Source organism: Eleutherodactylus coqui, chromosome 2 (genome assembly GCF_035609145.1).
Source record: "Eleutherodactylus coqui strain aEleCoq1 chromosome 2, aEleCoq1.hap1, whole genome shotgun sequence".
In the NCBI taxonomy this organism is placed as follows: domain Eukaryota; kingdom Metazoa; phylum Chordata; class Amphibia; order Anura; family Eleutherodactylidae; genus Eleutherodactylus; species Eleutherodactylus coqui.
The window spans coordinates 206,262,791-206,290,780 of record NC_089838.1 but is presented as its reverse complement, the minus strand read 5'-3'; the positions used below and the strand labels follow the sequence as shown (position 1 = coordinate 206,290,780).

The 27,990-nt window shown below is 42.2% G+C and overlaps 1 protein-coding gene across 3 annotated transcripts in view; it reads left to right on the top strand.

Annotated features, from left to right (window-relative positions):
• TLN2 (talin 2) overlaps positions 1-27,990 on the top strand; it is a 207,339-nt gene that overhangs the window by 131,111 nt on the left and 48,238 nt on the right. For 2 of the 3 annotated variants that reach the window (XM_066592321.1, XM_066592322.1), the window contains exons 25-36: positions 116-250; positions 330-458; positions 1,976-2,078; positions 8,958-9,166; positions 11,094-11,213; positions 11,534-11,731; positions 17,771-17,910; positions 18,220-18,313; positions 22,152-22,241; positions 22,660-22,782; positions 25,025-25,168; positions 26,461-26,622. In XM_066592321.1, the coding sequence (XP_066448418.1) occupies positions 116-250; positions 330-458; positions 1,976-2,078; positions 8,958-9,166; positions 11,094-11,213; positions 11,534-11,731; positions 17,771-17,910; positions 18,220-18,313; positions 22,152-22,241; positions 22,660-22,782; positions 25,025-25,168; positions 26,461-26,622 (1,647 nt within the window). Of the gene's footprint in view, positions 1-115; positions 251-329; positions 459-1,975; positions 2,079-8,957; positions 9,188-11,093; positions 11,214-11,533; positions 11,732-17,770; positions 17,911-18,219; positions 18,314-22,151; positions 22,242-22,659; positions 22,783-25,024; positions 25,169-26,460; positions 26,623-27,990 lie in introns of all 3 variants that reach the window. The other variant, XM_066592320.1, reaches the window with a different exon arrangement.

The following is a 27,990-nucleotide window of genomic DNA, read 5'->3' as shown; positions in this document are numbered from 1 at the left end:
TTCCCATAATGCTTCTAATTTATGTGACTAATGGAGTCACCTGTTTTACATGTTTACAATATTTTCTTGTAATTTATGCTATAGATAAGACAAAATGATCCTTTTTTCAATACAGCCTGGAAGTAAGATGGTTGCTTCTGCTAAAGCTGCTGTACCCACAGTGACAGACCAAGCAGCTGCCATGCAACTTGGTCAGTGCGCCAAGAACCTTGCTACCAGCTTGGCTGAGCTGCGAACAGCTACACAGAAGGTGAGTTAATAAGGTTTTTGTACCTGTCTTGGAAGAGGATGATTAAGGAGTTAACGTTGTTTATCATCCCATTACTCAGGCTCACGAAGCTTGTGGCCCTATGGAAATCGATTCTGCCCTGAATTCCGTCCAAACGCTTAAGAATGAATTGCAGGATGCAAAGATGGCAGCTACGGATAGACAACTAAAACCCCTTCCAGGGGAGACGGTAATTACTATGCTTTTAACTTTACAGTCTTGCGGGTTAATCACTTTCCCTAAGGTATATGCCATGATGAGGTAGTTACACATTTATGACCTGGCCAAAATTGGCTGTTTTTTTTGTTACATAATTGTAATTTCTGCAGCACATTTGGGTTGTCCTGGATTCTGTAAGTTATTTAACTACAGAACAAACCATGTATCGCAGTCTGTCTCTCTGGTATCAGTACATTGAAATTGACGTGGAAGTAGTTCCAGAATAAAAACTCTAATGACCAATGCAAATCAAACTCTGCAGAATAGCACTGATTGGAATGACTATTGTTTACGATTATTCCCCACATTAAAGGCTATGGATACATTTGGGGGAAAGACCATCATTTTTACACTTAAATGCATGTATTTTGATTTAAATACTTTTTATTACATTTCTGTGCAGCAAAGAGTAAAAACATTATAAACCTCTCAATCATTAAAAAGAATGAAGTGGACCGGTAATAAGAGAGTTGAGGAGGCCACTGTCACACACACCGCTTTTTCTGCAATTAGTGCGGTGTCAGGAGCACGCGGTACAACGCTCCCATTGATTGTAATGGGGCTTCTCAGACCTGTGCTCGAACGCGATTTTTGAGCGCGGTCGGTCATATTTTTCAATGGTTTTTAACACATCCCATTACAAAACTGGGGTGAGTTAAAAAGCGTTGTCAAAAGCTGTGATGTGTTTAAAAATGCCGCCTTCAAAACGGCAGTAAAATGCTGCGGTTCTGAGCGTCGTTTAACTGAACGCATGTGTGAGAGTGGCCTAAGTCTTAAGACAATAAACTGCACGATGTAAATATGTACTCTAGAAAATGTACATTGCAGAAGAAGGTCCTTTTAAAAAAGCAATTTCAACAAGAAGTTTAGGGGATGGGAGACAAGACTGGTACAACAAGTAGTGGAAGGGGGGATGCATGTATTTGGGCTGACAGTAATTGTTACCATAGTTTCCTTAAAAATGTTGCAGTTTGTCGTCTTCACACCAAAGTGTGTAGACACTGCAGTCTAAGGGCCTCGTTTTTCAAACCAGTCAAAGTAAAAAAAGGCTTTCTTGCTCATGCCGTAGCAGCCAATCACAACAGCTTTCATTTTCCAAGTGCAGGACATTAAACAAAAGCTGCGCTTGTGATTGGTTGTAATGAGCAACAGACATTTTAATTTTTAGACCATTTTATGAATGTCCTCATAAGTGTTGATAGCTCTGTCATTGAAGCTGGACTGACAGCTTAGTTTCCCTTTGCATTCTCCTGTCCTGTTAGAAAAAGTAGAGCCTACAATCATGGCAATACCTCTTTTTGTTAAAGTGCTGTTTTGCAGCATTTTTACATTTATCTCTGATCTTAGGAACATTACAATTTTCTGAAAGTGTTTGAATCCTTATCAAAGATGAATTAAAAGAACAGGATAGAGGTTGATACATTCTGGTAGATCCTTTTTTCTATACCACACATTATCTCATGTTGCTTACATTTTGTGGATCTGCAGCTGGAGAAGTGTGCGCAGGACCTTGGCAGCACGTCGAAGACTGTTGGCTCCTCTATGGCTCAGCTGCTGACATGTGCAGCTCAGGGGAATGAGCATTACACAGGTAGGAATTGATTTGTTTTAATCCACAAAAAAATTGTAGAATTGCTCTTATTTCCATATTTATAAAAGCACACACAGCATTGGCGCGGGCTATTCACTGTAAGGCACTAAACAAAGGGGAAGAGCTGGAGTGCTGCATACACACGGTGCCACCTGCTTGACACAAAGCAAATAAAACCAAAAATTTTTCATCATGTATGCTCTCTCCAAATATATGTTAGACTTTAATGGACCTCATAACGACTCGATCATGAGTCCCCAGATGTGTACTATCAAATTTTTTAATTATCCGCAGCAGAATCCTGCATGTGAGGATTGCGCCATTAGGTTCAATAGAACCTAATAGCTGCGTTAGTCCGCCACGGATTTGCGCTGCGGGGAACGCGGCATAAATCCGGTTGTGGGCATTAGCCCTCTGACAGTGTTTCCCTATCTTTTTCGGCTTGCAACATATCTCAGGAAAAAATGTTATCTTCTGGTATCCCTACAAAAAAACCCTCTTCCTCCCTCCCCATGCCCCCCTACCCACCCACCCACCTCACTAGGGCTTCTCATGGCACAACAGGGTGTTGTGGTGCCGTGGTTGGGAATAACCTCTCTGAGAAGGAGACATGTAAGATAGAAGCATAATAAACACTCTCCCCCTGCTCCCCTTGCCTCACTGCACTCCGGACAATCCTAGTGACATAGAAATGAGAAAAAATGATAACGCAAAAATAACTAGCGCTGTACTAAGCGGCCTGGCCTACTCTGTGTTGACTCACTCATCCCACCCACTCTAATGACACAACATGCATATATTCGCCCAACAACCATCTGATGTCTATGGCAGTCTTTCTAAGACTACAACATGATCCAAAGTAACAGAACTTTGTTTGCTTATTGCCCTCCAAGTTGTTGGAATGATTTAGCAACTACTTGGATAGATGTAACACTTCTCTTTAGCTGCAGCTGTTGCTCTTGATCTTTTAAAGACCTTTCCTAGAATAAGTGACTAACTTGCTATACATGGTGATAATGCTGAAGATATGTAATCAGCGGAGTTTTGTTATCAGCCCTTTTAATTCTTTGCCGTATCTTGAGTTATTTGACACCTCCATATGGCTCATGCAGGATTTGAGTTTGGTCTGTGTTAGAGAAAGAATTATGCTGTTTCCTCAGTTTCATATAAAAACTTATAGATGTAAATGAATCTGCAGCCAAATAACCGGTTTTTAAAGGTAATTTATTCTGAGAATAGATGCCAATTGTGATTTGTAAAAGGACATATTTTTGTGTGATCTTTTTGTGCACCTTCATTCCTGCCTGAGTAAATCTCATCCACATGCTGCTGAATGTGCACAATATGTACCAGTGGGTCTGACGAATAGTTGAGTACAGATTTGGCAGCTTCTTTCAAGGATCCTTACTCACCTCATAAAATCAGGCACATTTGGTGTCCATTTAAGGCAATGAGCAGTACTAAACTCTGGCAGTGCCGAATCGGCTTTATGCACATTATTGCATAATAAAGATGGATAGAATAGATTAGGGAACAGGGGGGATTTGCTTTTAATTTGTTGAAGCTGTGTCTTTAACCCTTGTGTTTGACTTTCTGAATATGATCATATTTTAGGAAAATCTATACGCTATAATGATAAAATGGATGGAAGGGTATATTTTATACATGCAGGTGTATGTGAGGTAACATCTTAGTCATTGCATAATGAAAAGATGAACATAATGAATAGTTTGCTATTATCTTTTGTCTTTCAGTTCTTCACAATTTCAAGATCTTTGGTAGCTGTCAGTGGATAGTTACGTTCTTGATTACATACTGAGGCTTCAATTAGGGTTCTGACTTCCTTCTACTACATGACTGAGTTTGTTATAGTTTATGCATGTAGACATTGTACTGTAAGCATAGATGGGAGTATTAGGCCTTTCAAAAACTCAGTTATGCTTCTGTTGTTCTGCTCTATTACAGGATAGCAATGAAAGTTATATTATTGCCGGACACAAAGTGCACTTGAAGGACCCCATATGCTATAATGGGGTCTGTCGATTTTCTGTAATGGTGCTCAGCATTTTACAGGAAGAAATAATACTGCGTGTTGCACTATTTTTCCAGTAAAAGACCCGAGCGCCTGCAGGGACGAGCGCGTACTCACCCGCGCCCGGCGGCCCTGGCTGTTCCATGTGCCGGCTGCCGGGCAGCCGGCGCATGCGCAGACTGGAGCCGGCGGGCGGGTGAGTGACATTTCTGTGCGGGGCTCTGCGATAGACATAGGACATGCCGCGGTTTGTTTGCCGCGCAAGATTTTGCGCGGCCAAACCGCGGCCGTCTGCATAGGATTGCGTTTGTTAACGCAATCCTATGCAGGCTTTGAGCGGCGGAAATCCCGCTGCGGGATTTCCACCCATGTGCAGGCGGCCTGAGGCAGAAACTTTTTTGCAACTCAACCCCATTTAGAGCACAAATCTCTCCCTGCCCTAGACTCTGCTGTGGAGACGGATATCTGTGGCTTAGGCCGCCTGCACACGAGCGTTCCGGATTACGCCAGCGGATTTTCACGCGCAGGAGACCTGCGTATGGCACCTAAATGTGCTTGCAGATAGGTGCGGATGCGTGAAAAATCACGTGCGGATATATGCGGATGTGCTGCGTAAAAAAGCGCACGGAAAAACCTGCAGCCTCCTACTACGCCTACTTCCTCTAATGTCATAGCAACCAGTGCCTTCATCCGCAGCTGCACTGCAGATGTACTGCGTGAAAAAACACGTCCATTGACTTGTATTGGAGTCTCCACGCACAGAATCCGACCCAAATTAGGACATGCGCGGTTTTTTTCTAGTGCGTGAAAATCCGCGATGCAAATCCGTCCGTCTGGGGACAACTGCAGATCCCCATAGAAGTATATTGGCTGCGGTCAGGGGCGGACAATGTGCTTAAAATACCGTGCCAGAAATTCCGCCCGTGTGCAGGCACCCTTACCCTGATGCATTATAACAAATTGTCACTTGTATGAGCAGGATTGGGTTAGGTTTGTGAGCGCCTTGATTTAAACAAGGACAATTCCATTCACTAACTGCAAATAGTAATCTTGAATGTGGTAGGTGATTGGCACATGTATATTAGAAGCTTGCTAACCTCTCATTATATAATTAAGCTATATTTACATAAGTATGGAAAATCCCTTTAAAGGGAACCAGTCACGTTGAAAATGCAGTCCATACTGCAGTTATAGAGCAGGAGGAGCTGAGCAGATTGATATAGGTTTATGGGAAGAGATTCAGTATACTTTGTAATTAATATATACCCCGGCACATTCTGGGGTTAGAGGTCCTGCGGGCACTATTATCAGTGATTTGACAGCTATTTCTATATGCACAGTGCTACACCGCCCACTGGACCTCTAAGCCCAGAATGAGGCGGGGTATAAATTAATTACAAGGTATACTGAATCTTTTCCCACTCATCTATATCAATCTGCTCGGCTCCTCCTGCTCTATAGCATGATGCCTGCAACTTAGACATCATCATCCAGCTGACAGATGCCCTGTAAAGGGTTAAACAGTAAAGTTCTGGGCATTTCCCAAAAATTCATCTAGTGTATGAGAACAGAGAAAAGGGAAAGTTAGTAATCCATTTGTGAGAGCCGTTTTCCCTTCTGCTATCCCCTCGAAGGCCTCACTTAGTTTATTTTTCATCATATTCAGTTATTCTTTCCAAGTGACTTAAATCATCTGTTCAAAAACGAATACATTAGTCATCTGGCTTATATGATGTAACTGCGTGCATGGAAGATAAGTGAGCCTGATAAATTACTGTCGTCCTAGAAGAATTGGGACTTGGGCAGATGAACATAAATGACTGTAAAATATTAATGAAGTAATCTACAGATGCAGCTTAGATACCCAGGAAAGGCTGGTGAGACATCATGGCACCAGTGTATCTTCCAGCTATAGAAGCAGATGAAAGCGTAATAATGTGTTATCTGGCAGAAGTGTTTCTGATCTTAGTCCAAAATGGGAGTGAGAAGAAATGGTCAAGATAAGTGCAGTGTAACAAGCAGAGAAACCGAACTAAGAATGCTGAGCGGCTTTAAGATATGTGGATTTCTTCCATCATAATGGTGTGATACAAGGATACCATTTACCTACAATAGTGTAATCTGTGTCTACACTGGAAATGTAGAACACGATACATTCTGAATAAATTGATGTGATTTAATAGGAAGCTAACCACTTGTTCACTTCGTATGTTTTCAGAGTTTTACTGTAGTTTGTTTCAGAAACAATTGTTTCTGGGGGCGTATGTACTGTTGAAATGCAGAACTGATGTCTTCACACGCCATAAGAACACAATATAATTCCTTTCCTTTCTGAACAATGGGCTCTGTGTAATGTGCCTCTTGGTGTGCAGCCAGCATTGGTATTGCTATCTTATCAGTGTACAGCTTATTATAAAAAGGTGTGTTCTTTTCTCTTGAGGTCGCATTAGCTGACATAGGCCCCACTAGTGTAGTTGTTACCAGCACAATTATTTGTTGGTTTGGTTATTTAATATGATTGTTCCTTGAAACCCCACAGAGACTGTGGCGGATATGAGAAGTTAGCAAAAAAGAAACAGAAATCTACAGAAGTCTGTCTTCTGAAGAGCTCTATACACAAAGCCCCCACATAAGCATATACAATGTATTTCCAGCTTTATTTTTCTGATACATTCGTTCATGTAAAGCCAAAGTGCTTTATGCTAGGCCCGCCCTCTGTCCCCTCACAGTGCTTGCGAGGGACCCTTTAATAGTAATAATCTGCCTCTAAATAATCAGCTATCCCCTCTACATAGTGACGTTGATTACAGTGCAGTTACCTCCAGTGAGCGCATCTGGTGTCAACTCTGATTAGGGTCATTCTCTGTCCCTTTTCTTCTCTATCCGTGCCCAGGCCGCCCCAATGACTCCTACTGACCACAACCTGTCTCTGCAGAATTTGAGACACAGAGATCTTTGGCTCCTTGCTTTTCTATTCCCCTCCCTGCATTTTTCACACCTCTACACAACCCATAGTCCCCTAGGTAGTAATTAGGCCTTCCACAGTAAGTGCTAGTTTTAGTGCCCTCCCACGCAGTAAAAGTGCTCCCTTATCTGCCCCCATGCTATTCCTTCTGCCCCCATAAGTAATAAGGGAGATCAATAACGGCACTAGGCAAGGTTGTCCCCTGTCTCCCTTCCTCTATATATTAGTGATGGAGATGTTAGCGAATGCACTGAGAGACAATCGCAGTATCCAGGGGGTCAAGATAGGCTGTGCGTAACATAAGGTTGCTCTGAACGCAGACGATCTGCTGATATACGTCACCAACCCTAGAGTAGCACTCCCATGTATTCTGAAGGGTTTTAAGGAGTTTGGCAAGCTAACTAACTTAAAAGTCAGCCTTAATAAATCAGAGATACTTAACGTAGCATTACCTAGGGAGGAAAAAGAAACAGAATTAGCGTTCCCCTTTGCCTGGAGGGAGGATGGGATCAAGTACCTGAGGGCGGTGATAAACAACCTTGGTAATTTCTTTAAGAAAAGCTACAATCCGTTGATCACAGCCCTAGAGAAGGACCTGGATAGAGGGAAGACTCTCCCACTGTCTTGGTTTGGGATGATAAATACAATTAAAATGAACTTCCTCCCTAGGTTCTTGTACATCTTTCAAATGGTCCCTGTAAAATTAACAGAAGCATTCGTGTCACGGATTCGACGTCTGGTAATGAGATTTATCTGGGGTAATCCTAGACCCAGACGGAACTGGAGGATCTTTACTGACCCCAAGGAAGAGAAAGGGATGGGTGTCACAAACTTTTCATTGTATCATAGGGCATCCTTGACCAAGTGTGTTTTAGATCTGCTTCATGGTAAAGCGCGTAAAAGATGGGCTGAAGCGAAACGAGATTCAGCGCCGTTTCGAGGGCAGGGATATGTCTGGACCATGCTGAAAGACAACAATGAGCCTTATCTGGGATTCACAGCGGGATAAAGCTGATACTATTGTTTCAGCTCTATCTCGCTCCCTGATGACAAGCTGGGTATAAAGAATAGAGCAGTCCAGCTCTGTTCTCCATACCCGGCACAGAGCGCTCCGTGCAGAAAACATCTGGATGCAGAAGACAAGCGGGGACTCACTGTAGTTGGCTGGGTATAAACTTTTTACATTTATCAGTATTAAAGGGGTTGTCCCGCAAAATGAAGTAAAGGTAAACACTTCTGTATGGCCATATTAATGCACTTTGTAATATACATCGTGCATTAAATATTGGCCATACAGAAGTTATATACGCATGCGCAGACCAGCTGTGCGGCGCAAGCGCGCTGGAGCGGCCCCTTCAACGGGACAGAAGAGGCAGACTGCGCAAGCGCGTCTAATCGAGCCGGGTGAAGGATTCGGTCGGCGCCATGGAGACGGGGACGCCAACACGGGGGTAAGAATATAACTTCTGTATGGCCAATATTTAATGCACGATGTATATTACAAAGTGCATGTATATGGCCATACAGAAGTGCTTTACCTTTACTTCATTTTGCGGGACAACCCCTTTAAATCTTTCAACTAAGTCACCTGCCAGCTTGCATAGGTAATTCTCTACTCCATCCACTAGGACATCAATAAGACTGGATAAAGGCACCAAAAACTGGAAATAATTCCAATATTTTTTTTTTCCTTTTAAGACTTGCCACTGCTGTTTTTTGTGTGTTTTTTTAAATGTAATTTACATATAGCTAAATCTTTTTTACTTTCTGTAACTACTTCGTGGTTGATGGTAAATGCACATCAATCCGTGATTTTTGCATAAACATGCTTATTTGATATCTATCATTTGGTATAACAATTTATTTATTGTTTCATGATTAGGTGTTGCTGCAAGGGAAACTGCACAGGCTCTGAAAACCTTGGCCCAGGCAGCTCGAGGGGTTGCAGCTTCTACTAGTGATCCACAGGCTGCAAATGACATGTTGGATTCAGCCAGAGATGTGATGGATGGGTCAGCCAAGCTCATCCAGGAAGCCAAGCAAGCACTGGTTGCACCTGGGGATGCTGAGGTCCAGCAGAGGTTGGCTCAGGTCAGGCATTGTCTGCAGCTAGTGAGTAGCACCCACATAGATTATTGGCTAATTCAGAATTATAACTGGAACCTTAGTAAGACTTGTACATTTCTAATACCGAATTACTTAGATTTAGGATAATTTATACTCGTATTCATGCATTTTAAAGGTGGTTTATGATTAGATATAAAATGTCTCTTTTAGAGTATACAAAAGAGAACAATTCCGTTAAAATGATTGTGTCTTGATATTACTGGTATATGCTTGTTATGGCGCCCCCTGATGTTCATTCAGATTACCCCTCTCAACATCCACCTCATGTGTCCAATGCTGATGATCACATATGATTGGTAGCTCAAACATCCAGATGTTTTTGTACACAAGCTATAGACTGTTTTCTGAAACTCTGCAGACCACTGGATAAGAATTGGAACACTAAGGCTGGGTTCTCACTCACCGGAATCCCGGTGGAAATCTCACGGTTTGGCCATAGCAAAAAACTGTGAGATTTCCGTCACACTTAGACGCGGGTTTTGAAGCAGTCCGGCCACTTGCTCTTCCGCTGTGGCCGGCGCTCCCATTAAGGAGAGCGCGGCCGCAGCGGAAGAAGAAAAAAAATGAACATGCTGCAGCCAGCGAATCCGCATGGCAGCGCTGGCTTTGCCATGGCAGATTCACCATCCCATGTGGATGAGATCATTTCTCAGAAATCTCATCCACACGGCTGGCCAATCCCGGGATTAGCATCCGGAGGTGGATTTGCCGCGGCGAAATTTCGGACGGAATTTCCGCGGCAAGTCCACCCAGTGTGAACCCAGCCTTAGATGGGCTTCTCGCCAATGCTGAACACATTAGGGGGACATTGTGATAAACAGAAAAGCAACAAGAGGTGCCATGCCTTATGTGGCAGCAATATCTAGACCCAGGAGCATTTTTAAAATGATTCCAATTGAAAAAATAGTTTTGTGTGATCTAGCATAGATATCTAATATATCATTTTGGGTTAACCCCTTTAAAAAAGGTTAACCATTTGTAACCTATTGATGGCTCATACTTGGGATAAACCATCAGAAATTAAATTGTCAGTGATCCGACACTGGGATCACCACTGATCAGCAAGCTAGTGTGCTTAAGGGGAGAAAAATCCATAAAATTATAGGTACTTTGTGATACTTAAGCACTGATCTGATTTCCGCAGGAAGCAGACTACTCCACTCTTTCTGCAGTGGCCAAGCTCGGTATTACAGGCAAAGTTCCTATTGAACTAAATGTGAATTTGCCTGTAATACCAAGCTTCATCACTGCAGAGAGAATGGAGCTGTCTGCTTCCTGCGGAAATCGGTTCAGTGCAGAAATGTACTGGCTCAGTGAACAGCTGAGCAGCGGGAATTCCAGGCTGCTGATCTACTCTGCAAGTAGGCTACCAGTAATTTACAACTGGACAATCCCTTTAATTCTTGGCAAGCCTGTATTCACAGCTTACATGAGCGAACTGGGAAACCACTATTTAGAACTGTTCCTTTTACAAATGGGCAATTTAATAATACAGAAGGTAGTTGTGGTGATCACAGATTTTTTACAGCTTTCCTCTTCATTTTGTAAGCAAAGGCAGGTTGTTTTACAGCTTCCCGTATCCTGTGGACGGAACACAGACTCTCAATAAAGTAACCGGTTATCTCTTTTAACCTATCTGTTAAAGTAAATGCTTACATTCCCATAAAATAACTATTTTGGAGCATCTTTCCTTAGAACGGTGTGCTTCTTTTGTTTTTCCTCCTGGAAATATGACTAAATTAAATTGGGTGTTACTATTCACCATGTCAAAGGGGTATGTCCCTTCACAAAAATCACCTGTCCAATCAGCACTGACTATATGTAGGGTCTCAATGGACTAAACAGTTCACTTTTAATTTCGGTATTAAATGTTTATCTAATGTTTTTCAAGGTGGCTAAAGCTGTGTCTCATTCACTGAATAACTGCGTGAATTGCCTTCCGGGGCAGAAGGATGTAGACATGGCTCTGAAGAGCATTGGAGAGTCTAGCAAGAAGTTACTTGTGGACTCGGTGAGTGTCTGCTTCTGCTGTTAGTGCTTTTGGTTTGGTTTTCTTCTCTTCTGATTGTGGCAGTAAATAAACTGAGAATATGACCTTATCAGTAATTTGTACGTTTTTAGCTTCCAGAGCTCTCCTACAGGTATAATAAGAGACATAGCTTGTTGAGACCCTGGGCTCAGCTTACAACCCTAGGAATGCTGTAAAGCCAGTACTGTGTGAAGAAGAGTTCTCTCTTCATGATGGCTCCTGTATATACCACTATTCAGTTACACATTTGGTTACAGTCCCTTCTTTAAAATGACAATGACATCTTTGAACTGTCCCTTTAGCTTCCACCCAGCACCAAGTCTTTCCAAGAGGCACAGAGTGGATTAAACCAGGCAGCGGAGGATCTGAACCAGTCAGCTGGTGAAGTGGTCCATGCTTCCCGGGGGCAAAGTGGAGAGTTGGCAGCGGCTTCTGGTAAATTTAGTGAAGATTTTGATGAGTTCCTCGATGCTGGAATTGAAATGGCTGGACAGACACAGGTCAGATTTCTATTACTCAGTCCACATTTAATGGGGACTGTAACGCTGAAACTTTTATGAATATCCAAACTGTTAACGTCTAATGCAGTTTTCTTGCTGGTTAAGGCTTCCTGTCCATTGGCGGTATTTCACTGCGTTACCTGCGGCGATAATCCGTACGCAATGAACGCTTTCCATAGGATAACTATGGAAAGCGCAGCCCGATGTACACTAGCGTAAATCGCAGCAATTTTCTGCTCGCGTATAAAAATCATGGCATACAGTGATGAGCCTCCACGCACACCCCCGCGACGTCATCGCTCCGCCCCCTGGTGACGTCAGCGCAGATCTTAACACACTGACAATACAACCAAGCTTTTATTATGTCAGACACAACTCAGCTGTCCTGACAGGAGACACCGACCTACCGCCACCTCAGAGATCTGGCTGGCTGAAGGACCTGCGGTGACTTCACTGCTGTGAAAGGAGCCATTCTGGAGTTTGGTAGTACTGTATACTGGATAAGCCTACACAAACTACCAGGGCCTGTGATTATGTCACTATCATGTGATTACTTGTGTGGGTGGAGCAGGGATCACATGACAAGGAGCTGTGTGTGTCATGTGGGAATCAGGATGGATGTAGTAGAGCTGTGTGTGTAATGTGTGAAGTCAGCATAAATTAGTAGAGTTGCATGTGGCTGTTTGTCTAATGTGTTGTGTGTAATGTGCATAGTCAACATGAATGCATATAATGTAGCAGAACGCTGTCTATGATATGCATGTCATGTAGCACAGCTGTGTCTGTTCTGCGCATGTCATGTAGTAAGCTGTGTTTGTAGCATGCACATGTCATGTAGCAGAGCTGTGTCTGTGAGAGGCATGTCATGTAGCAGAGCTGAGTCTCTGACGCACATGTCCTGTAGCAGAGCTGAGTCTCTGACGCACATGTCCTGTAGCAGAGCTGAGTCTCTGACGCACATGTCCTGTAGCAGAGCTGAGTCTCTGACGCACATGTCCTGTAGCAGAGCTGAGTCTCTGACGCACATGTCATGTAGCAGAGCTGAGTCTCTGACGCACATGTCATGTAGCAGAGCTGAGTCTCTGACGCACATGTCATGTAGCAGAGCTGAGTCTCTGACGCACATGTCATGTAGCAGAGCTGAGTCTCTGACGCACATGTCATGTAGCAGAGCTGAGTCTCTGACGCACATGTCATGTAGCAGAGCTGAGTCTCTGACGCACATGTCATGTAGCAGAGCTGAGTCTCTGACGCACATGTCATGTAGCAGAGCTGAGTCTCTGACGCACATGTCATGTAGCAGAGCTGAGTCTCTGACGCACATGTCATGTAGCAGAGCTGAGTCTCTGACGCACATGTCATGTAGCAGAGCTGAGTCTCTGACGCACATGTCATGTAGCAGAGCTGAGTCTCTGACGCACATGTCATGTAGCAGAGCTGAGTCTCTGACGCACATGTCATGTAGCAGAGCTGAGTCTCTGACGCACATGTCATGTAGCAGAGCTGAGTCTCTGACGCACATGTCATGTAGCAGAGCTGAGTCTCTGACGCACATGTCATGTAGCAGAGCTGAGTCTCTGACGCACATGTCATGTAGCAGAGCTGAGTCTCTGACGCACATGTCATGTAGCAGAGCTGTGTTTGCCACGCGCATATAATGTATCAGAGCTGTGTTTGCCACGCGCATATAATGTATCAGAGCTGTGTTTGTACCATGCGCATGTCATATCTGGTCAGGCGCATGTCATGTAGCAGAGCTGTCAGGCGCATGCCATGTAGAAGAGCTGTGCCTGAGACGCGCATGCCATGTAGAAGAGCTTGTGCCTGAGACGCGCATGCCATGTAGAAGAGCTGTGCCTGAGACGCGCATGCCATGTAGAAGAGCTGTGCCTGAGACGCGCATGCCTTGCAGAAGAGCTGTGCCTGAGACGCGCATGCCTTGCAGAAGAGCTGTGCCTGTGACGCGCATGCCTTGCAGAAGAGCTGTGCCTGTGACGCGCATGCCTTGCAGAAGAGCTGTGCCTGTGACGCGCATGCCTTGCAGAAGAGCTGTGCCTGTGACGCGCATGCCTTGCAGAAGAGCTGTGCCTGTGACGCGCATGCCTTGCAGAAGAGCTGTGCCTGTGACGCGCATGCCTTGCAGAAGAGCTGTGCCTGTGACGCGCATGCCTTGTAGACGAGCTGTGCCTGTGCTGCGCATGCCATGTAGCAAAGCTGTGTGTCTGTGATGTGCATGCAGCAGTCAGTGCGGCCAGGACATGTCTGTATTGTGCTGTGCGTGTAATGTGTATAGTCAGCATGAATGTATGTCATGTAGCAGAACTGTGTCTGTGCTGTGACGCGCATGTCATGTAGCAGAGCTGTGTCTGTCACGCGCATATAGTGTAGCAGAGCTGTGTTTGTACCATGTGCATGTCATGTACCAAAGTGGTGTCTGTCGGGCGCATGTCATGTAGCAGAGCTGTGTCTGTAACATGCATGCCATGTAGCAAAGCTGTGTCTGTGATACGCATAGCATGTAGCACAGCTGTGTGTGTCTATCACATGCTCATGTACCACAGCTGTGTGTGATGTGCATGTAGTAAAGCTGTGTGGCGCACTGTGCCACCAGATACGCTGGTAGTACAGTTTCCTAATAATTACTAGTGACTGTATATGGAGCAGTGACCATGCGTGGGCACAACTGTTTCATTCATTTCTATGGGACTTCTGCAAACGGTCAAATACAAAAATTCTTCTTTCTCTGGCATAGTTATATAATCCATATAAACCATCCCAAGCATAGCATATTTCATACAACCACAGATGTTGTAATATACTGCATATGGGGGTGTGTGTAATAATATTATGGAGTGTTTTCCAGAATCAGTCAAGCTGCAAGGAATTATTTTAGAGAAATTAAGAAAAAGATGAAATTGTAATACTGCAAAAAATTTGATTAAAATGTTTTTTATGCTTGAACTTGTTTAAGCGGAAGAGATGGCATTTGACTTCATCGTGAATCCAATAGATGCAGTAGGCTTCAACGGATATTGGCGATCACGTAAAAGTTGAAGTTTAATGTTCCTTTCGATTTGGGCCCTGTTAAGGGGTCTAGTTTTCAAAATGGGATTATTTGTCGGGGAAGGAAGTGTGCTATGGGGCGTAAAGGGCCTTTGAGCCAAATTTATTTTCTGAAAGCTACCGGCTGCTCCTTTTTGGTTTGGGCCCCAGTTATGCATATAACATAATATAAGGGTCACAACGGGTATGTTTGTAAACACAGAACAAACAGGAGTATCCATTTGGGGGTGCAAATTCTCGTTTTCATGTGCACTATAGAAAAAAAACTGTCTTTTAAAAGGGCATATTTGCAAAAATATTAATTTTTTTTCTCCTCGAAATTGCATTAGAAACTAGGGGGTCAAAATAATCATGACACCCCTCAGTGAATACATTAAGGGGTGTAGTTTTTTAAAATGGGGTCATCTGTGGGGGTATCTGACACCTTTGCAATCTTGGCTTGGTGTAGGAAAACAAACATTGATTATTAACATTTCAAGGAACATTTTAAATGGTTTTAAATATCTTAAATGGTTAAAAAAAAATCCAGAATAAAGTAAACAGATCGAAATATATATCTTATCAAAAATTTATACCGTATGTTTTTACATATTTGATATATTGCATTTGAAAAATGTGAGAAAATTACAATTTTCTTCCCCCAATTTTGGCACTTTTAATAAATATACAATAATTCTGTTGGTCTATTATTACCGCCTAAATGAAGTACAATATGTGGCTCCGTCACTAAGGCGCAAACCAGGCTTCATCACGCACGGTTAAGTATCACCTTGTAGAAATATAAACAGAAACAAAGGGATTTCTACTTCATTAGAAGGCGTAGTAAAATCTTTTAAAATGGATATGACTCATTTTGGAGAAACACTCCTAATATATTTAATGTAAGTTCATATTTAGTGACCAATGAATAAAAATAACGGAGGCTGGCACTTAACCTACATAAAATGTATACATTTAGGCCTCATGCCCACGGCCGGGTCGGATTCCCCCAGCGAAATATCGCAGTGGAATCAGGCGCGGTGTCCCCAGAGACCCCATACTCTCCTCTCCGGATCTGCCCCGTGAGCCGGGGTGCATACGCAGTGCAGCACATGACGCGGATTCCCGAGATACTTCTGCAGTGCACACTGCACAGAATATCACGTGACGGGCGGCTTCCATTGACTGCACTGGAAGCTGTCTGCGATTCCCCACACAGAATAGAACTTGCTGCGATTCTCCCCCACGAATGGAAAATCGCAGCTGATTTCCGCTCGTGGGCAGGGGAGAATCGTTTACCACAGCAGGTCTATGGATGGACGTTGTTGCGGATATTGCAGTGGGTGTCTTAACAGCGAATTCTGCAGAAATAAATCTGTCCATGGGCATTCATCCTAAATGGGTTGCCTGCCCACTTTCTGTTTTTACCATTTTTATTTAGTTCTAAAATAGATCATATAATTTTCTAATATATGTGTAATTAAAATTCTGTCCATATATCGATCTTATAACAGTGCAGTGGCCCTATTTGCACAGTAGAATGGTATGGTCCATAGTAATGGCTGTAAATTATGTGACTACCAAAACTGTTATGTGCCTCTTGGTATTTAACAGGCATCTAATAGGTGACTAGTAGTTTTTTGAGGCGCAGAACAATATTAGCAGCTCTGGCTTCTAATCATTTCTGGTACCATTTAATGTGCTGTTCTACTGTGCAAATAGGGGCCACAGCACTCGTATGACGGTAGAATCTTAAATACATGTATATTAGAAAATTGTACGACTTCCTAATCGCTAGTTAAATAAATAGAAACAGCAAAAACAGTAGAAAGTGGACAACCCCTTTAAACCCAAGCCATGTGGCTGCATACCTGAACAGCACCCTAAGCAGACATTGCACTAACCTACTACAAGCGAGGGGACCATGCTAAAATTAAATACTAATTTCCATGTGTGTATTAAGGGGAGAGAAATACATGATGTGGAAATAAGGGAAGAAGAATTAACAGTGCGCAGGTTATTAGAGGATATGTCTTCTCTCCAGACAGGTCTGTTTTAATTAATACTTGTATTCTCCGTGCAATAACAATTCTGGAGCATTTTTAGATCTGTGTTGTCATCTCGCTGTCATTCCTACTAAACATTTATGAATAAACTGACAATTGAATGAAATCGCTGCTTATAATATAGGACTTACAGGAACACAGCCCTTTGACAGGGGGGATGGTGTCAGTTTATTCATACATTTCCAGAAAGGATAATGGCACAACACAGAAATATAAGCAAGAATGTTCCAGAATTGTTATTTTCCGGGAATACAATTATTTACTAAAACAGACAAGTCAAAAGAATTCTTCTTTAAGTGCATGCAGACTATGTGTTACTGGAGCCACGAGTCATATAGAAACATAATAGATGGAGGGACCTTTGTTCATGGTGCCCTTCTGTGAGCCAGAAGTGGTTGATTTGGCCCATCCATGCACTTCATGAATGGCCACCATGTATTTCTGCAATTCCAGTGCAGCGGGCTTTTCCTACCTCAATTACAGAAGGGTTGTCTTCATGTAAGAGGTCATTTAGTTATGAGTTGTAGTATCCAGGTTATTTGAAGTTTTCTCTTCAGTATTCGGTCCTCCTAGAGGAAATTGTTACGAAATTCGTTCAAACTGTATTTTTTTTTTTTCCATATTTTGGTGATTGTCACTTTAATTTTTTGACCTGGCATCAGTGTTAATTTGGTAAGTGGATAGGACCTTAAGGTTGAATTATGCATGAGGTGTTTACAATGAGATCAGGCTGCAAACATTAATAGTTTAAGAATTGGATACTAGGACCTTTATGTCTGACACAAGTACTTGTCTATTTGGAAGCACTGGGAGATCAAGAACTAGAAGTGGCAGAAGCCTCTACATCAGGTCATAGTGTCTCTCACCTATGTGTATGCACGGTTTCTATGGATTCAGCTAACACCTCACCTATTGTTGCAAACTTTTACAGAATAAAGACGACCAGATTCAAGTTATAGGGAACCTGAAAACCATCTCCATGGCCTCCAGCAAACTGCTCCTCGCTGCTAAGTCTCTTTCTGTAGATTCTGGGGCACCAAGTGCCAAAAATCTCCTGGCAGCTGCTGCAAGGTGGGAGTCAGAAATCACATTCGCTGTGTAGTAACTTATTGTTCGGATACTCGGTCATCTTATTGTTATACGTCTTTCCATTCAGATTTACAGATGTTCTTGGCATACCATGCATCATATAGTTTCATGTTGCCTTCTGTTCCTCTTGCCCTATATATACTATGTTTCTTCTTTTCTATTCTCTTGCCATCCTTTCCTATATCAACAGTTTGAATTCTATGCAGAATTGTATCATCAGCCTTCATAAAAATGATGCCTGTGGACCTGCATGCATAACGCAATCTTACTAACTCGGCTCTGTGTTTTCAGGGCCGTGACTGAGAGCATAAACCAGCTGATAACCATATGCACCCAACAAGCCCCGGGACAGAAAGAATGTGACAATGCTCTGCGGGAGCTGGAGGTCTGATATTTGATTTAAGCACTTGTTATGCCACCTGGAAATCCATTATATTTACATCAGCCACACATGATCACAGCAATAAATGTGCCCAAAAATCGTATTCTCTGTACTGGTGAAAAATAGATGGATAAATTGACACTTTCAATGTGCAAGCATATTTAAGAGGGAAAAAAATAGTTTCTTTAAAGGGGTATTCCCATCTCTAAAGGATAGGGGATTCTCTGCCGATCGATGGGGGTCCAACTGCTGGGACCCCCCCACCAATCCAGAGAAATTTCCCCAGAGTTTCTCAACATATTGGCAGTGGTAGTTGCACGCATGCACAACTGCACTATTCTTTAGAATGGGACTGCCAGAGAGAGCAGGGTTTAGGTGTTAAGCAATCTTTGGTGGTTCCAGTGAATGGTGCAGTGGCGTGTGTGCGCAACTACTTTGCCCCAGTGTGTCTCACTGTTACAATTTCAAGCAAAATATAAAATGCAAAGCAGTAAAAAATCCCCCACACTTGTGGACTTCTGTATAGATATTTAATATCCCACTGGGGTATTAAGATCCATTTGGCGCTTTCCTGTCCATGTTTATAACCACTGTCAACATTTTGGGACACACTGAAGGCAATTTTGTCTGGAATGCAGGGGAGCCAGTGGTTAGTCTTTCATTGTCAGGGTATCCCCTATTCTGTGGCTAGGGTATAAGTTACTAAAATAGGAATACCTCATTAATTCTGTCCTCAGGCTTTTCTAGAAGAAATGTGTTTTGTAAACCTTCCCGTAACCTAAATGAAAATGATAACCCATGAATAAGTGCTAAAGATTTTGCCCACTTGCCTGTGGGGGTAGAGCTCTGTGCAGTTCCCTCCTCCAACTGCTCTGGAAGCTCAGGCAAGGGTCTTTTCTCCCCTCTGTGAGCAGCATATTGTAAACCAAGAAAATATTGTGGGAAGGGAAAAAACTACACTCAGCCTTTTAAAGCTGGTGAGCGAAGATCGAAGCTCCGTAATAGATACTAGGCTATTTATATAGCTGCGGATTTCTAGGTATTGGAACAATGCCCCGGCCAGCTGATGACCTTGTTTTCAGCTGCAGTCCCATGGCAGAACAAAGGGGCTGTATGCAGATAACAGACCACCTGCATACAGGAAATAGAGCCTCATTTACATGCAAATGAAGCTAATATGGACACTAATGGGCATTAGTGTCCATTAGCAGCCTATGCAAAATGATCTCATACTATCATTCTCCCTATCTTTTGAACGAATTTTGAGCGATCATCTTTGCGTGTAAATGGGGCTTAAAGCTGTCTGGCCCTGGGCTCTTCCTCACTTTAAGATCCTTTTATCATCCTCGCTAATTCATTGTCTGATCTAGAGCTTAGGGAATCATCATTTGGTATTGAGGAGGGAGCGTTGTGGACTTAAGTAATAGCAATGCGATTCTGCATCAGGGGAGAAATTGTATGTGAATGTTCCCCTCTAATATTGTATATGGACTCATTGTACATTCAAAATTCTTATAGAATATCAGATGTTGCATGGACAACACCCCTTTTAGAGGAGTTAATGGAGGAGAGCTATGAGTGAGGGGTTGTCTGATTGATAGCTCTGGTGAGCAATCTGACACATTTTGTCTCCGTCTCCGTATTCGTAATACTACTTACACATCTTCTCTCAATAGCTTAAGGTCTTCTGGTCCAAAATGGAGAGAACCTGTTGCCGTATGGTGATCTCTGCTCAGGAGCCAGAACTGTTTTATTTTTTCATTGACCTAGTTGTGTGAGTGCTAATTTTTTGCGGGACGTCCTGTAATTTCTATTGCTGCCATTGCTTTTTATTACATTTTTGCTTGGAGACCGGGTGACCAAAAAAGTGCAATTCCGGCATTCTTTGTTTGTTTTTCTCTGATGATGTCCACCATGCGGTCCCCCAGCTGCCACGAACCCTATCACATCGCGGGGGGTGGGGCATATGGGACCCCCGGACATCGGTTGGGGCATTTAAATGCCGCTGTCTGAGCTATTGCGGGCAGGTAAGAAACAGCCGTCACTCGCATTGTATAGAGCAGGGTCGACCTGCAATCCCCATCCATACATAGCCGGAACGTGCAGGACGTAAGTGTGCATCCTATGTCTTTAAGGGGTTAAGTTTTTGCAGCCTTTCTTTTTTGAGTCTAGTGCCATGGGTTATAACGATTCTCCATAAAACACATTTTAGTGCTTCCTTCTGTATAGGAGCACTGGCATTGTCAGACTAATGAATGTTTGTAAATTCTTTAATGGCTCAGCAGATTGCCTTACATAAACAGCATGATTAAGCTGATTATCGTTTAGTCTCTAAGAAATGAAAAATGCGTGACTCCTACAGTCAACCTCCACAAGGGGTAGATCAGATGCACGACTCTGGGTGGACCGGGACCACGATCCACAAATCTTAAAAGTACAAAAAAACTCTTCCGGAAATGGTTGAGTCTTAATCTGCACCACTTTCTTATGCTGCCTGGTACCTGCATTATTGTTTAGTCTCTGGGTGTATCCCCTTCTCTTTTTAGTAGGAGCTTAAAGGGCTCCAGAAACCAGGGATGGTCTGACCATAAAAAAAAGTCCCAATATAGCACAAGGGAGTCTGATCTAAATAGAGAATGTGAAATTAAAAATCTGATCTGAACGGCTGTAAGAGTTATGAGGCATGAGTAACTAAAATCTTTTAAGGTGGGGTGAAGAATCCTCCTTAAATCTACTAGTTTGAGGGACAAAAGGTTTTTCCTTAGTTTACGTATAGCTATGAAGGACTCTGCAGTAGAGTCCAGAGCTGCATCGAGCATAATATTGAAGACACCAAGGCTTGGTTGAGAAAGGTAACATTAGCGAACGTCAGTGTTGACGTGCCTGGCATATTTTGAGGAATAGGTTACGACACCCTGTGTCGATCTCAGATGTGATGAGACTCTAAGAAAATTGTTTTATGTATGGCTATTGATACTCAACCCAACTTTTTATGAGGTTGCAGACCATGGTACCAGATAGTATAATAATTTGATGTACATCTAGAGACACATGAGGCTTTGAAGTGTATCTTTTGCAGCTTAGCCACCATTGCTTCTTTTTGGTATAACCTATATTAAAGTGACACAGCATTTTCATTATAGAATACTGTTGTTAATGCTCCTTTTAATGCGGTTAATTTTAAGATGATAGTCCCTGTTTTATATGCCCTACTTGGTTATATGAATTGGAATCGGGACACCCCAATTGGCATTCCTCCCATGAGCCTGAATTTAGAGCTGTTCTGATGGGTTTTGATCCCTCTTTGTGTTTAAAAGAATGGCCAACCATGTAAATGGTTATTATGGAATATTATATTTTCCCTGTAGTGGAGATGTCTAGCTAGCCACAGCTTCTCCCAATCAAACTCGGCTGTTTGCTGGGGGTGCCCATCGAGTTGTGGGAGCAATAAGCTTAGGAAAGATGCAAAAGTTGGAAATGATGTATCGTGTGTTGTACTAGAAGTAAAATTATAAAAGGAGGCTATTTTGACACTTCCATCCTACTATTTTGAAGGCTGATCATCAGTGGTGCAGGCTTTATCACAGTATGTAAAATCATGTAATCTTTAGTTTTGGGGTTTTTTTTCCTACTACTTTATACTCCTAGTGACAGTGGTGTGTTTATATCGTTGTTATAGTTCACTTTGTAGACTGTCTACATTGTGTTCTATCAAGGTTTTTACAGGCTTGAAGAATATGTATTGTCGTAATTTAATTCACATGCTCAAGTTCATAATTGATAGCTTTTTTATTTAACTTCTTGCGTTTGTGTTTAGTTTTATCCTTGTTCTTTGTTTCAGACTGTGAAAGGAATGCTTGAGAATCCAAATGAGCCGGTCAGTGACCTGTCTTACTTTGACTGCATTGAAAGTGTTATGGAGAATTCAAAGGTAAAAACGTAATGTTTTGCATGATATCCACTTAATCATATAGTTCCTTAGATTATTAAAAAAGACCTCTACAAAATGTCTTCCAAGATCATTATTTTATACTACAGCGTTGATTAACGTGAAGATAAAAAAACCCTATGAAGCATTTTTATAAATTGCCTATTTGACTCAATCTGCTATAAATGGCTTATTATAATGTTGACATCTTAAATACATCTAAACCTCTTTTAAAGCTATTCAATGAATAAACCATCTGTGGTAGAAAGACCTATTATTTTAAATTACCATAAAATCTCCCTTCTTTGTGAATGGTAAAACCTTCTTTCCTCTGCTTTGTCATAGGCTTTGGTATGAGATTGATTGATTTCTCTATTGCTATTTGTATAAACTTATCATTGTTACTGGATTTCTTCAATAGATCCTTGGAGAATCCATGGCAGGAATCTCTCAGAATGCAAAAACTGGAGACTTGCCAGCTTTCGGAGATTGTGTGGGTGTAGCCTCCAAGGCTTTGTGCGGTCTCACCGAGGCCGCTGGACAGGTAAAACATTGCTGGACCTATAATGTCTTTTTTTCACTTAAAGGAAAAGTATAGAAGTTGAAACCACGGCTATAATTGTAGAAGCCACCCCAAAAGTCTAATATGTATAGTATGTATGTGTATGGTGTGTGTACAGTGGATATAAAAAAGACTACACACCCCTGTTAAAATGCCATGCTTTTGTCATGTTAGGAAATCCCTCTAAGATGAATCATTTCAGATTTATTTCTACCTTAAATGTGACCCGTTATCTGTAGAATTCCACTGAAAAACAAACTGAAATAATTTAGAGTGGAAAAATAAAAATAACAAAACTAAAATACTGTGGTGCAGAAGTGTGATCACCCGCCTATATTTGGGGATGTGGTTGTGTACAGAATTGGCCAATCACATTTAACCTCATGATAACTAGTAGTCAGCACTCCGCTGCCATTATGTAAAGTGATTCTGATCTCCCACATATAAAGTTCAGCTCTTCTTGGAGGATTTTCCTGACATTTTCTTAGTTGCATTTTTCTGCAAACACTGTAAAGAGCTCTCAGCAGATCAAAGGGATCTGATTGTTGAAAGGTATCAGTCAGGAGAAGAGAATCAACAAATCTCCAAGACCTTACATATACCAGGGAACACAGTGAAAACAGTCATCTAGAATCGGATTCAATTTGGCACAACAGTGACATTATTAAGAACTGGACTTCCCTCAAAAATTGATGAAAAGGCCAGAAGAAAATTGGTCCAGGGGGCAACCAAGAGGCCTACAGCAACACTAAAGGAATCTCCGCCAAGTATTGGTTGTGTAGTGCATGTCACAACCTTCTCCCGTATTCTTCTTGTTTGAGCTGTGTGGGGGGGGGGGGGGGGGGGAGCAAGATGGAAGCCTTATATAACAAAGAAAAACATCCAAGCCTGGCTATGTCTCGCAAAAGTATGTGGGAGAACGTGTTCTGGTCCGAAGAGACAAGCTTGACCTTTTTGACCATAATTCCAAAAGGTATGTTTGATATGGGAATGATATACCGCTAGATGAAAACGAAAAGCTGGCAGTGGCTAGAATATTATATCTGGCAAGAAAATTGATAGCACAGCACTGGCTGGATGAGACCCCTCCTGATCTAGCGGAGCTTAAAAAAAATAAAAAAAAGGCACTCAAATTATAATGTGGGAAAAAAGCATTTATTGCAAAAGGAAAACGTTAAAGAAGTGTTATAATATATGGCTCAAATGGCTGCATGCCTTCGGTCTACTTGGTAATGACTTGCTTAGAGGATAATGTTTAAATACTCAATGGAATAACTGCCCTGGGAGTGGGGAGGGAGAAGAGAGAGGAGAGGGAGATTGCTGTGTTAACCCTTGGATTCCAGGTAACAGCGAACAATACTTACTACAACAAGCCCATATATGATGATGGAAAAACAGAGGACTCTAGCGATGTGCTAAGACAGCACAAGAAAGACTGATGAGATATGTTCACTTGGGGGACTTGTTTTTTGTTTGTGTGTTTTGTATTGTCTGTTAAAAGTGTCTTTGTACACACAAAAAAACCTTTTTATCTAATAAAAAAAGATTTGAATCAAAAGGTATGCTTGGTACAAAGCCAACACTACACATCACCCAAAGAACACCATAAACCACAGTGAAGATGGTGGAGGCAGCATTATACTTTGTGGATGTTTTTGTGCTGCTGGAACTGAAGCTTTAGTCAAGGTGGAGGGAATTATGAACAGTTCCAAATATCAGTCTATTTTGGCACAAAAGCTTCAGGCCTCTGGTAATAAACTGAAGAGGAATTTCACCTTTCAGCACAAGAACGACAATGTTTTGGAGTGGCCCAGCCAGAGTACAGACCTGAATTTCATTGGAAAAATGTGAGCTGACCTCGAGGGCTGTACATTTAAGATACCCTCGCAAGGAAAAGTTGGCAAAGATTGCGAAGTCAAGATGTGCTATGCTGATAAACACCTACTCAAAAAGACTGAATGCTGTCATAAAATCAAAGGGCACATCAACAAAATATTTTTAGGGTGTGCAAATTTGTGGAACCACATTAATTTTAGTTTTTTTTTACCCCCCCCCCCCCCCCCCTTCCCGAAAGATTTCAGTGTGTTCTTAAATGGAATTGTACAGATAGTCAGTCTATATCTGTCTCCTCCTCCTTTTTGTCTCCATTATTATTGCTGTTTTCATTGACCTGGTTTTAATTATTTTTATATATACATTTCTAATCTTTTATCTTTTTATTCAGGCAGCCTACTTGGTGGGCATTTCAGATCCCAATAGCCAGGCTGGACAGCAAGGGCTTGTTGACCCTATTCAGTTTGCTAGAGCTAATCAAGCCATCCAAATGGCATGTCAGAATTTAGTGGATCCAGCCAGTAGCCCCTCCCAGGTAAGAAAAAAAACTATTCTAGATTGACATTTAAAGGGGTATTCCCATCTGAGACTGATCGATGCAGCTCCCACCTTTAGAACCCAGGTCTGGCTCTAGAAAAAGCCCCCTGTTCTGGGGTGATCAAGATTACGGAAACACCCCAGCAGGGTCTGCCTTACCATGTTTCCGTACCTCCTAAAAAAGTTAATGGGAGTTATGGAAATGGTATAGCACAACAAGCTGCGTTCTTTGCTTAGCTCCCAAGTTATGGAAGTTATATGCTGTGCGGTTTCCTTAATTCCTATTCACATCTATCAGAGATAAGAAAACGGTGTAAGACAGCTGCTTCAGCTGTTTCCATACTTACCTGCCATGATGGACAGCACATACATGCAGGTATTCTGATCTCAGCCGTGAAAGACTTGGATGGGAATACTCCTTTCAGCCTATATTACTCATGGATCCAAGAGAGGTTTTAAACACAAGAACTGCATCTATCATGAAGCCACGTGTTATCAGTGATGGAGCTCTCCAGTAGGGAGCTGTATTCTTCACTGATCAGCAGTTACATTAACAGTAGTAAATATGTATGGGGAATCTGAACTGCATAATAGTCAATGAGGTTTATAGTAACAATTTGAAGGATGATCATAATTTCCTTGTGTGCGGAGCAAGTGCCATATATTATTTATACAATGGATTGAAATGAATAAGTAGAGATGAGCGAGCGTACTCGGAAAAGCACTACTCGCTCGAGTAATTTGCTTTATCCGAGTATCGCTGTGCTCGTCCCTGAAGATTCGGGTGCCGGCACGGAGCGGGGAGCTGCAGGGGAGAGCGGGGAGGAACGGAGGTAAGATCTTTCTCTCCCTCTCTCCCGCCCGCTCTCCCCTGCTCCCCGCTGCGACTCACCTGTCAGCCGCAGCGGCACCCGAATCTTCAGGGACGAGCACAGCGATACTCGGATAAAGCAAATTACTCGAGCGAGTAGTGCTTTTCCGAGTACGCTCGCTCATCTCTACGAATAAGTAATAAATGTAGCTGCCTTGATCCAACAGATACATTCAGATGTAGTACACACCATTTCTACCTGTGGCGCTTGCTATCAGATTCCATGATAGAAATCTCTCCGAAGCAGATTGTGTGCTCCTTTCTGTTTAATGTGTCTTTGTATTGGTGCATTTTACAGTTTGGTGTAAAATTAGTAGAAAATGCAGGACATATAATTTCACTGACTGTCAGGAAAGGTCGTGATGTTCTGTTTTATGTTTGTTGCTGGCTTTGTTTCCATTTGTTTGCTTGTTCTGTAGGTTTTATCAGCTGCCACCATAGTTGCCAAACACACCTCAGCACTGTGCAATGCCTGCCGCATAGCTTCCTCCAAAACGGCCAATCCTGTGGCCAAGAGGCACTTTGTCCAGTCAGCCAAAGAGGTGGCGAACAGTACTGCCAACTTAGTGAAAACTATCAAGGTAATGGCAATGTATACATCAAACCGTGCATTTGCTCATTCTTTGTACTAACGTTGCAATAATGTATTCTGTTGATCATGTGAAAAGTTATTTTGTTGTGAATGGCTTTATTATTTTTTTTCTGCTAAATTGAGCGGAGTATAGCAGGCCTAGTATAACTTTTATTTAATAAGCTGCTAGATCAAATCTGCTAATGAAAACTCCACAAAATGTAGAAAGAGGAAATAATATTCAGCCACGTTTTAGAGCACTCCTATCTCGCTCACCGCATTCTAGCTTCGATCTCTTGCTGTATACTTTTGGTTTTTGTCCTTGTTGGAACGACTTTGTCCATGCATTTTGTTGCTGCTTTAGCTATACTTTTCCCAACTTTTATCTGGATCAGCATTGTGGAATAACATGTTGACCTCATTGTCAATACCCATCATTTGTACATCATTATGTTTGTATAATCTCTTCAGTATTCAGATAGTGGTTGGGACGTGGGTGCAACTAGAGGGGAGCGGAGGAGTCTTCTGTATACTCATATGTTGGTCTTGCAGTTGGTGAATGCAGTTTCCGGAAGCCAGAATGTTATTTTAACCTCTTAGGAATAAGTTTTTTGTGGCATAAGGACCATGCGATTTTCATCAGTTCATTGCCAAAACCATAACGAGTTTACATAGCCTAATGAGGGCTTTTCTTTTTTGATGAATTGTATCTTTCAATGGCACCACTCTAGGGTACATATAATGTGTTGCATAACATTTATTACATTTTTTTGGAGATGAGCTGGAAAAACATCCAGATGTTTCACCATTGTATTTGGGTTTTGTTTTTACAGTGTTCACCTTTTGGTAACCATAACATATTCTCTTATCTGGATCAGCATAATTACTGCAATACCAAGTTTACACAAGTTTTTTGTTTGTTTTTTTTAAACTACTTTAGCACAATGAAACAAAATTTTTTTAAAGAAAAACTATTGAATCTGTATTGCCGTGTTCTACGACCCATAACATTTTTATTTTTCCAACGTCATCTGCTTTCAGTAGTGGCAACAGGCCAACGAACTGATTGGCAGGGCTCCTGAGTAGTGGTCCCTACCGATCGTATATTGATTGGCCTATCCTGAGAACAACCCTTTTTAAAAGGTGGAAATTCACTTGAAGTTTAATTGTTACTTGTTAACTGACGGTGTGATACAGTTTCTATAGTATTTTCTATTTTGTGTCTAATGCTCATTACAACATCTATAAATGCCATTTGCTGAGTTCATCTGCAAGCTTCCCTTCTAACGGGCTGCCTTCACACAGACCTGAAAAGCGTGCGAGATTTGCTCGTTGCGAGACGCACAAATATGAACCCCATTCTTTTGAATAGGGTCAT